Below are 12065 nucleotides of genomic sequence, written 5' to 3' on the forward strand. Positions count from 1 at the left end.
AGGCAAAAAAATAATTTCAAAGAAACCAAAAATTCCAGGATTCAAGCACCAAGGTCATGTCACAAACAGCTTTGCAGCACTGAGACAGCATGCAAGATTAACATGAGTTTCACAACAATGAAGCGTAGTAGGAACCTAAAATTACAAAAACTAAGTATGTTTGAAAGAAAGATTTCTTCTGGTGTTTAGCGATGATTTTCTCCATTTACTAGCACATGAGCTGTAGGCCTAGATAACATTAAAGCACTATTTTAAGCAACTAACATAAACTGATGCAACTTCTACTTAATTTAGTGTTTTATATTGACTTTGATCAAGTCATCACTTCTGGCCGATATGGAAAGAACACACTTCTTTCAATAATTCAACTATTACCATCTCATTTTTATGCTGTGGACCAATGGGAAAAAAAAAAAAAAAGGAAGTGAAGCCCAGTTCCTGTCAGTCTTGCAGCAAATTAACTACAATCCAAGTTATCTTATCCAAAATCTAGCCATTTTGTGCACCAGTTTCTAACCTCTCTTATTTCTGTCTTCATAGGCTGTGCTTAGAAATTTTGAATACCACGGCACTAAATCCAAGACATTTAAAAAATCATTACCTTGTTTGACGTGATACAGCAAAATCACTGATGAAAACAGTAGATGCTTGAACTGGAATAATTCAGAGAAATACACACAAATAACACAGGCAATTCCATCTGCCTTGTTACATTTTTGGAGTAGTCATATCAGATGTATGTTGTTTATTCAAAACAAATCCTCCAAGTCACTGAAGATCTGATAGTCGCTGCTGTCATCACAAGGAAGAACTGACGACTTCAGAAAATAAACACAGTGCAAGCTAAATGTTTATAGCACATAGATTTCTAGTTTTCCACCTATAAATGAGTGGTTTTTTTTCTGTAACAAGCTTACCTCGTCTCTATTGATTTCTCAACTTACTCCATTATCAAATCTTGGAAGCTACTCCCCTACCCCTCAGCTCCCTTGAACACATCTCCTTTTTCAAGAGCAGAACACTGAAAAAACAGCTAGGCTGGTCTGAGTAGATATTTATTACCATCAATGTGTGATAGCCTCGAGAGACATCCATGTATCATATTCGGTTAGCAAGAAAAGGAATCACAGTCTTCAATACCATGCTATTTTTTCCCTAATGGTGTAAGTACAGGCTAATTTGTAAGGCAGTTGATTGACAGTCTTCGGCAAAAGGAAGAAAGACTGTTCTCTCACCAAGTTTTATTGCCATTGGAATGTGCCAGGAGCCTCTTCCTGCCAACCTCAGACTCCCAAAGACAGGTCTGCTTCCTATCAGAAGCTGCAGCAAGCTTCTGAGGAATACCAGGAAGGTCTAGATATCTCCACTGGCTCAGTCTCTCCTGTAATACTATACATTTGCCATTTCCACCTAAGACCGTGGCTTGCTGTCTTGTCCTACCTCTGAGTCACTTCGCATCGCCAGAAAAAGAGAGTGTGAACTGGTCAAGGGGAAAAGTGCCACAGAAAAAGAAAAAAAGCCTTATAGATATACTATTCCTTCCAGTTTTCATCTGCAAAGAAAAAGGAAATTTTGACTTGATCTGGAAAACATGAAGACCAGTAAGATACCGCTCTGAAAGCGGGTTGCAGGTGAGAAGTTCAGATAACTTAGTCTAGCAGTTTCCTACCAGTTACTTTCGAGTTAGGCCAATGTAACTTTGAACAATGTTAGAAAAAAGAATTATCAGCTTTCACCTCTAATACAGCTATTTTACTACTAGGTTGTATTATGTTCTAGATACTTCTTTCAGCAGTCCTTTGAAAATTATACATGAACTTAAATTCAGACACAGACATACAATGCTTTCCAAAGAGAAATGCATGGCCAAGAAATGCATCTCTCTCACACTTGCAAAAAAATCTCCTTCATCTGCACTAACACAGAGCCACAAACACGCATCAATATGTTTTAAGATGTAGATACAGTACTACAGACAACCCAAATTTAACTTCTTTGTCAAAGAATACATTATAGCTTTATTGCTACTTGAAGTCATTACTAATATTTTTCTTAAATATCTGAGAACTGCTGCAATATGCAAGCATAAATAACCTTATGCCACATCTGTCAAACTAGACTATAAGCCATCAGAAAACAAACAACAAAACAACAACAAAACCCTAACATTCAGTGCCTGAAAACAAATACTGAATAAATGCATCTCTCTCTCTCTAATGCCTGCCTTTCCGACAGACCCCTGAGGTAAGCTTAGCCTTGTGATAAGGCCTGAAATTAGTAAATAAGTCAGTATTATCACAGTCTATTCCCTTTGCACTCCTGCCCCTCCTTCTTCCCACTGTCTTTGCCTTTCTTACCACTCCCTTCACCAGGGATATCAAAAAAGATAGCTGAGCTCTGGTGTATCAGACTCGCTTCCAGGCACAGACACTGTGACAGGCAATATCTGGCCACTATGAGGTTCCCAGCTATTTAGGTTTTAAAGAATTTAATATCACGGCCCACACATTATTCCATACAACAATTACTATAAAGCCAGAGGCTATCCATTTGCATAATAATGAACATTTTTCTAAAGAGGTGTGCGGCAAACTACACACTAATGAGTTCTAGTGCGTGTTATCTAAAAGTCACACTTGCTGTATAAAAATACTTTAATTAAAAACACAACCTCTAATTTTTACCTACTCGTACCTTTTAAATAACAGGCTGAGACAGACACCTGCTCTATTAAACAAACAAAAACATAGGGCTCACTTTCACAACACTGACTAACCTGAAGAAATGCACTAATTTATTTACGTTGCACTACTCACATGTGTAAGGACTGCAGGAGCAGGCTGGCTACATATGCTGTGCATCAGTAGAAAGGCATCCTGTAGCACAGAAGAGATGGTTTTGCTAGATTTCAAACAGAAAAAACATGGGTAATGCGGACATTTCTGCTAAATCTCAGCAGCAGATTCATCAGCACTGTAAAAGAAGGGAGGAACGGATGAGCGCATTTCGCTGCTGGAGAAACACTTCCAAGGACAGTCTGGAACCTGATCATTCCAGAATAAGTTTTGACAATCTAACCAGAACCAGAAGTTTTATTAGGCAGCGAGTTCTCTGTAGGATCCTATAATCCACGCTTGATACGAGTGCAGCAGGCTTTCCCTTTTCAGGGTTAGATATGTATTTTATTTTGAAATGAGTGCTCTTTATGCTATAATATATATGTATGATGTATTCTTTGTATTATAAAGACTACTTAGACCATATAGTACTTACATTTACTGCTAAAACATTTGGCTTCGATATCTTTGAAATTAGACTGATGGAGCTGTTAGGGTCCTAGCAATCAAATCCTCATTTCTACAGCAGGACGTGCAGTTAGAGCAACAAGGTCGCTCACGCTTAGCACCTTGGGCAGCACAGACCGGGATGGCACTGTGAAAAGCCCCAACGCAAGAGCTGCATGGCATGTGCGAAAAAACGAGAAAACAAAAATCAAACACCTCAAAAGCTTGGGGAGGGCTGCACCGAGAGCCGCACCACTGAGTCCAACATCAGAGCCTTGGCTCTGGAGCTGTCCCCTCCATTCCCCAGGCCCCAGCCAGGAGCTGGGCAGATGGAGAAGACAGCACTCGGCACTGAGTACAGCCCACCTGCACAGCCCGCCGCTGACCGGAGACGCCCCCCGAACCAAGCTGCCTGACTGAATTTTAAAATGTCCTGGCTAATTAATGCCCATTAGAGCCCGTGGCCATTCGAGATCAGGCGAATGGTGTCTCACGCCTCGGGGTGCGAAGACCCTGTCAGCGGGGGCCTGAGGCCGGCCTGGCTCGCCCCGCCGCCCCAGCACAGCGGCTATCGATCAGCGCCGCGGGCGCACGGCTCACCGCACAGGCCGCTGCGGATCTGTCCCCGCAGATCACACCAGTGTGTGTACTCCTAATCTGTCATCACCGAAGAGGAAAAAAGGCCAGTGTAAAACGAGATGCTACAGAGATGCATACACATGCAAGCGGGGACGTTCTTGCAGGTGAAGGCAGCAGTCTGGGTGTCCTGTCAGCACCAGCCCTCACCCCTTTGGGACTGGAAATTATCAGCACTCCTGTGTGGCTCAGTGCAGAGTTTCAGCATACAGAAATCATCTCTACCTAATTTTGTATGGTTCCATTTAAATGGCCCTGTGTAAATGCTCTTCCATACAATCATTTCCAGAGGCTTTCCAGAATTTGGGAATAAAACCACCTGCTTTGGCAGAGAGGCGGGCTCAGCTCTGATGAACGTAGTCTGATCTATCCCCCTGCCGTACCCTGGGTTAAGATGAAGACCCAGAGCCGGGCGTTCCACTAGAACAGCGCCATCAGGAAGTTTGCAAAAGGCACTGTAAACATTTTTAACGGATTTCCAGAGTCCTCTCCTCAGCAGCGTAACGTTTCACACAACCGGTCCATCAGTGCAGAGCCACAACAAGCAGCAGCTCTTTGTCAGTCTCGTCTCTCAGCTGGCTGCATCTCCTCATCAACTTTACTCTCTCTAACAGAGGCTTTAAGATGCGTTAACGTGGAAAGCCAATACTGCCCTTCGTCACTTAACCCATCCATAAAATCAGGATATTCAAAGCACACCCAAATGATTGAGAAAGGTAAAATACACTGTTGTGCAACAACGCTGTGCTTATAAATGGATGCTTTTCATATCCTTAGAACTTCAGATGAACTCCTAAGTCAAGGCAAAGTCATTTTAAGCTAATAAGCTTCACTTGAGGTGAGGAAAAGAAGGGTCCCAGTGAGCACAGGATTTTTTGTTCATTATTTTATTCTCGCTCAATGTAAGAAGTGTCCTTTTGCATCACGCAAATGCCTTTGAGAATTTAATTTAGCATTGTCAGGCAAGAAGAGGATGGAAGCATGCCAATGCACATACCCCGAAACACTCCAACACACAGGGATTCCTTAAAGATAGATTTAATCTGATGCACTTGTCTCTTAACACAAACTGCATAATGTAGCAACACGAACAGCTTGGCAGATATGAGATAGCCATTGCAGATCAGGCAGAAGTCATTATTTGGACTTCGTTATCTATTCTTGAGGTATCCCCTTTCCTCTTTACAATATCACAGAATTGACATCTTCAATACCTTGGGAGGGACCCCTTCAGGGATAATTGTTTGGAAGGAGGCTCCAGAACATTAGCAACTGAAAAACAAAATCATGCCTAATATAGAAGACTGAAGTGGTTCTGACACTGTCACAACTATAGCTTCATTCTCCGGGAGAGAAAGACAAATTTGATACCAGGTATTTACCAAGAAACTCAATTTCAATCAGAGAGAAAAAAAAAAAAAGTTGACATGAAAGAGGTTTGTGTGCTATGTTAGCAACTAAATCATTAGGAAATAAATGGGAATTGCTGTTGTTCTCTTCTCTTCTCTCCAGTTTTGCAGTAGTTGTAAACTTTTTTTCATTTTCAGGCTCTGTATGCCAACATTAGTCCTTGAACGTGAACAGATCTACTTCAATTCAACCTAAAACGAAGGTGGATTTTGATCTTTCACTTGGATCACTGACCACCACCTAAAACGCTACCCACATAGCCACAGAAACACTGAACTTCTTACGAGTCTCAATAGTAAGGTGATCACCAAGAGAAACAGAAATAAATAACCCAGCACACCCCGCTTACAGAGCCCACCCGTACACGCTCCATCTGTTTTAGGAGCTGTCCATACCTGTATAACAACTTACAGCACACGTACATATGCTGCATGTCATTCACTCACTTTCACACAACAGAACAGAGGTAAAGACCTGTCATTTGCACAAGTATTGGTAAGACGTCAAGAAATCACACGTGAGCTTTTTCCATTTTACATGAACGCAGAAGACTTGGGGGAAGAGGACAGGGCAAAGACACTACCATCTGCCGGCACCACACCTGAGCCAGCTCTGTTTGAGACAAGATTCCACCGCCATCTCAAGGGCAAGCACCTCACCGCTCGCAGTCTTATTTTGACAGGTCTAAATCAGCGCAGCTCCTTTGGACCACATCTTAATGTAAATTGACACAAGTTGGAAAAAGTCACACCCAATTTTCAAAAACTTACGCAAGTGCAATTCCTTTTACCAGCCAGATATTACAACAGGCATCAGCTCAACAGACAAGATTCACTGTTTACCTTATATAAATACATTTGACAGTCGTAGTTGGCACTGTTTCTTCATCCAAGAAATTTCGTTAAGACTCTAGCCTGATTAGGAAAGGACTTGCAATAAGGAAATCACACTTACTCCTACAGCTTCCTCATTAAAACCACTATAGAAACAACTTTAAGAGGAAAGAAAAAAAAAGAAGAAAAATAAGAACAGAGTACCCTGTAACAATCACAAAGATTCAATTTTACATCACCAATATGAGCAGAACCACCTATTTCTTTGAGCCAATTTCTTAACAAGAAGTGGCTTGAAATAGTCACAGACAGCACGTCCACAAAATGTGTTTCAGGAGCATCTTAAATACATCAAACTCATGACCTGCATGCAGAAGCTGAGCACGAGACAGATCACCAAGATTTATCCATGCAACCAAGTCCCAAATCTGACTTATCGATATTAAGTTGAAAGTAGGTATTTCAATGATCTTAATTACAAGGAAAAAAAAAAATACAAACTCCACAATTAAGAACTAAAACCTTACATAGACTGTTGTGCTTATAGAAGGTTTTCAGTATTTGTTAGATGAAGGCATGACCATGACTTTTTCCTCAGTTCTTTCACTTGGTGAATTTTTCTTGCATTTCTTTTTCCAAACGAGCCCAATTAGCGACGTTCTCAAAGCACCACACAGCCGCTTGCTGTTAACTCCATAAGCTAAGGCTTGCTGCAGTTTATAGGGGTTATACTTGAGTGCTTTCACACTGGCTTGACATCTGAGCAGCAATCAACCGCTTTAATGTCTCGGCACAAACACCCACCAGCAAAACGGTATGCAGCCTACGTTACCCCACCTTAAACACTACTTGTTCTTTGTAACAGAAGGTCAATACGTACGAGACCACTTATGCCCTTTAAGATGACTTTGATAGAAGGGAGCAGCAAAGTACCCTGAAGCAACTCCAACGTACATCAATATAACCTAAGGAAATGCAACATAAACCGAAGAGAAAAATACGGCATATGGCTTCAGTCATACCTATCATGAAGGTAGTTTCAACAAAAACCAAACAGAAGACACACCCTATGAAAAAGCTTTAGCCAGGTACAGTGTCAGACCTAGCACGCATCTGTGGCAGCATCTCTGGGCAATTTGGACTGGCGCTTCCAAGTGATGGGTGACCCCTTCTTGCTGATGATACTGCCACCCATGGGTGCCTACAACACCCACCCATGAGCTGCGATCCCTGCATGCTGCCTTCTGTGCCACAGGCCTGAGGATGGACCTGTCTAAAACCTATCAATCCAGGAAGGCAGATTTAAATCTTTGCTTATATTGCCTTTTTTTGTTCGTTTTTACATTAGATCCCAAAGTGTAGTTGGACAACAGAACACAAATAAGCGTATAAAATGCATATTTAGGTCATTCCTAAGTACAAGTTCATTTCACAATTATACTTTCCTCATTGTTCAATCACAAGAGTGGTCACCAAATGACAGCAGAAGACACTTCAGTCACCACTACATGAACACATTTCTTTACCGTGTCCCGCTAACCTAATGCGAGTGTAACAGAGCTACTAATCCAAATAGGCAATCAGAAAGACTGGGAATGAAGGCTGGAAGTCAACTGAAGAAATATTTCCTCTCATTCCTCAACAGAAAGCGCATTTAAATCAGAACACAGGGATGAAAAGTCTTCCATGATCTAGGACAGCTGAAATATGACAAGATTACCGTAGCCATGTCTTTCACCTGCTTTACCGTGACGCCCTCAAGTCTCCTCTGCAAAGAAAAACCTAACTGTCAAGTTACTGGTAATGACTGACTGCCCGTTTTTGCTAACATTAAATAACGTACTAGAGGGTTGTTGAATTTGTGTGTATCAGCTATGTGATCTCTTGCATTGAAAGACTTTGTTGCCAAGGTCACATATTGGCGTAAAAACCGCTTGCTTCATTCACATTAGTAATCCGACTACCTTCAGTTGGACCACTTACACGGTTTTTAACCCGATCATATTTTTTAGGGCTATATTACAAGTTCCAAGCAATCCAGCTTTGTAGTTCTCACTACAGCCAGCCTAAGTTGCGCTGCTAGATGCCATGCTACCCTGAACATCATAGTAGAGTACTTCTAAAGTCTGGCTGGAAAGCTAATACAGAGAGGAGCGAAAAGAACCTGCCTCTACTGATTTCCGTGGTGCCATACAGAGCTCGATTTCTAGTTCTTGCAGATCAGCCCAACTGCAAAAAGCCAAGCCTCGTACCACTAAACAATAAACATAAATACCAAACCTTGCCTCGCTTTAATCAATAGAGGTATGAAGTAGATACCTAGAAATATGTTTACAGGAAGAAAAAAGCAAATCAAGCAATGCCTTTATTTCTATACCATAAATGCAAATCTAGCACTTTACTTGGGGAAGATATGCCAGATGCATCATCGATTGGCATATATACACACACTGATTGCTTACCGCTTCAGAAACACTAAAGAAAGGCTGACTTTATAGCCATAAAATATACCATTAATAAAAAAAATATGCATTTGTCTGATTTAAAATGAGCTTGGTTTTATTTCTTCCAGTACTAGTCTCGTTTTTCAGTAACAGAATTAATCATCAGTAGACACTTCTAACGGCCCTGAATCACATACACATTTTTTTCCAATAAGAAATCAAAGAGTTTTAAGCTTAAGAACATCACAGTTTATATTATTATTCAACTCCACCATAACAACTGCGTCATCTCAACACTTTTATTCCAAAATTGTTTTTCCCAGTAAACAGAAGTCTAAGTGAAGCTCTCTTCAGAAACCTTTCCCTGGAAAATTCAATAGGAAATGAAATGTAATACTCTATTAAGACTTGTTTTGCAAACAGAAGTGAGAGAGATCACCCAAGCATGAAGAGTCATTAAAATGGATCTTACATATATCATTATAAATTTAATAATCTCCATGACGGCTAGAGTTCAAGTTAAAATGAATGTCAGCAAAGCATGACCAATTGATGTTATCCCAGCTGCCACTGAGCCTCACTTGGGGTTATATTATACTTTCAGAGACCCCATACTACATGTGCACCAAATACCCTGAGCCAGGAGCAGATGGGAGATGTAGGCATCTATACCTATCAGCAAGGAGAGGCAGACATCACGGCATATTAATTTTGGTGCATCCAAACAGTCAGAGTCTACTTTGGTGTCTCAGGTCCCAAATGTTTTTCCCATCTACTTGATAAACAGTACGCTACTGTATGCCTGAAGAAAAAATAAAATATGAGTGGCCTCCAGAAATAAAGTCAATAGAAGGATTTTATTGCTGCCCTTATTGATTTTCTTCAGCTCCAAAAGGCTTCCTTGAAAAAGCAGAAGGAAGACCATGTCAGCTTATCAGGTAACAGATCGTGCTTGGTGCAATTAAAATATCTATTTTGGACTTCTAGTTGGTTGCCCAAATAAGTATTCCTTAAACATTATTCTTCTGAGGAAACAGCTATGTTTTATCTAATTCCTGAAAGTTTTCCAAGCTGCTTTGATTTCTAATGGGGTGACAGAGAATCCACGCTGGCTCTTCAGTAGACTCGATGAATTTGTGACACATGCCTTCTCCTCTCCAAAATTAGAGAGCACTGTTGAACAGCAAAATAATATTTGATGGTCCCTCTTACCCCCCACCCCAACTTATTTCAAGAGAAATACAAATCACGTACAAAAGCTACAGGAAAAGGGAGCTCTTCACACAAAGCCAAGTAACAGCGCTGGTTTTCGTTGTTGTTCTTTTCATTGTTTTAAACCAACAAACAAATCCGCATGGAAAACAATACAAATGATACACGTACAGTAGAAGCATGTCAAGTATTTCAGTCTGTTTGACTGACTGGTGCCAAGAAAACAACTTTGAAGCCCCAGTTGGTTGCAAGCTACCGTTTTTCCGAGATGGCAACTTCATTTAGGTCAACTTAATACACAGAGCCAATCAATTATCATTAAATAATACAATGCCACCTTGACACACCAGGCTTCCACAAAGCACTTGCGCAAAATGGGACCTGTCAGCTGACATTAAGTATGTTCCACTGTGCATTTTGTGTTGTTTCAAGTTGGTCATGTCTGGGAACTACACAAAAACGATAATATTATCATCAGGACAATAAGGACGCCGACAACTATGCCACATTTTCAGCAAATTTACTGGCTAAATCCCAAGAAAGCAATTTTTTAGTCTCTCTAGCGATACCAGTAAGAGTTAAAGCTACAAGAAATCAACAATCTAAGCAGACTTAGCAAGAGTCAATGTACATCATTTACACCACAGTTCTCTTCATCAGCAACTATCCAACATTCTGGAGATACCTCCCTCACTTTACTCATATTGCCATTTCCACTCTCCTCAGCTCCTTGCTCCATACATTGCAAGAAGTCTGAACAGAAAGACAACTTTTTTTTTTTTTTTTTAATATATAAGGAGAAGAGATCTGCTGCGGGCTAGGCATAGTGAGCAGCAACTGCAGTTGACAGAAGTGTTATAAGGAGCTCTTCTGCCACTTGCATCTCATCCAACAATTTAAGCAGAGAGGCCTTTTGTCACTTACCCTTTTTTGATCTTCCAGTCCATGTGTCACGGGCTTTCTTTTCTGATGTTGGCTGGATTCAGAGCCAGGTTCCATTTCCCAGCTACACATACTCCTCCGGCCTCTCTCAGCTTTCCCTAAAAATCCATAGCACGAACAACAACAACAAAAATCTAAAAGTAACTGAAAAAAAATAGCAAGCGGACTCCTTCAGACCTCGTCCGTGCTTTTTGCCATCCTTCTCAGTTCCTGTTTGCCATCAGTGCTCATTATCTGACCGGGCAGCCCGCCTGCGAGCCTCTGTCTTCTATTTCAGCTCAGACATGGGGTTCCATTTCCATGCCTTACAGAAGGATGACGGAGCTGAATCCGAACCCAGTACTTTGTGCCACATTATTGCTCCATCAGCAGCCTTTTCAGTGCATTGCTGGCACGGATAATTTATACGTCAATAAAGGTGTAAATGTGCATTTAATCCACTGCGTTGAGATTATCAGCATCCCTCTCCTGGGCCGCCTTCCTCCCATAAATCAATGTAAACACTTCCCGGCGATAATTGCCTTTTGCCAATCTAGCAGGTGCTAATTACGTAAAACCAGCCGCGCACGCCTGTCATCCTCTTCTCGTACGCAGCCAAACCAACACCTAAGGGGAGGGGGAAAGGAAAAAATAAACAAATAAGCGGTTTGCGAGCAGGGCACGTAGCGGCTGATACTCCCTGCCCGCCCGCCCAAGCCCCCCAAATGTCCCTCAGCGCCTCCCTGGGGGCTCTTCACAGACCGCCCGCGGGGCTCCTGCACCCCCCGGTACCCCCCGGTACCCCCCGCTCCCCCCCGGTACCCCGGAGCCCCGCGGCCGCCGGGACAAAGTTTCGCTCCGGTGCCGGTACCTGGGGCTGGGGCTGGGCGGTGCCGGCGCGGGGCAGCGCAGGGCGAGGGCCGCCCGGCTCCGCTCCGCTCGGCTCGGCTGGGCTCCGCCGCCCGGCGCTGCCGCCGCCGCTACTCGCCCTGCCGTTACCCGGGCAACCGGCCTCCCGCCCCTTCGCCCCCCACGTGGGGCCGCCGGGCCAATGGCGGGCGGGGGCTGCGGCCGCACGAGGCAATGAGAGCCGCGCTGCGGGCGGGAGGCGCGCACCGGGAGGGGAGGCCCCGCCCCCGCGCCGGGGAGGCCCCGCCCCCGGCCCGCAGCGCCGCCCTGCGGCACAAAATGGCGCTGAAGGGCCGGGCCGGGCCGGGAGCGCGGCACCTCTGTGAGGGCTCAGCCACCGAGCACTTGCTCCTGTGGAGGCCCCAGGAACAAGGAATTAAACCAAATCATGCAATTCCGGTGGCGTTTTAGTACAG

The 12065-nt window shown here is 43.1% G+C and overlaps 1 protein-coding gene across 2 annotated transcripts in view; it reads right to left on the minus strand.

Moving 5' to 3' along the window:
- Positions 1–12065, minus strand: part of NAV2 (neuron navigator 2) — a 431840-nt gene that overhangs the window by 415124 nt on the left and 4651 nt on the right. For both annotated transcript variants that reach the window (XM_080592405.1, XM_080592410.1), the window contains exon 3: positions 10744–11367. In XM_080592405.1, the coding sequence (XP_080448531.1) occupies positions 10744–10833 (90 nt within the window). In that variant the 5' untranslated portion in view covers positions 10834–11367. The remainder of the gene's footprint in view (positions 1–10743; positions 11368–12065) is intronic.

The sequence above is a fragment of the Anser brachyrhynchus genome (genome assembly GCF_964034855.1).
Source record: "Anser brachyrhynchus genome assembly, chromosome: 5".
Lineage (NCBI taxonomy): Eukaryota > Metazoa > Chordata > Aves > Anseriformes > Anatidae > Anser > Anser brachyrhynchus.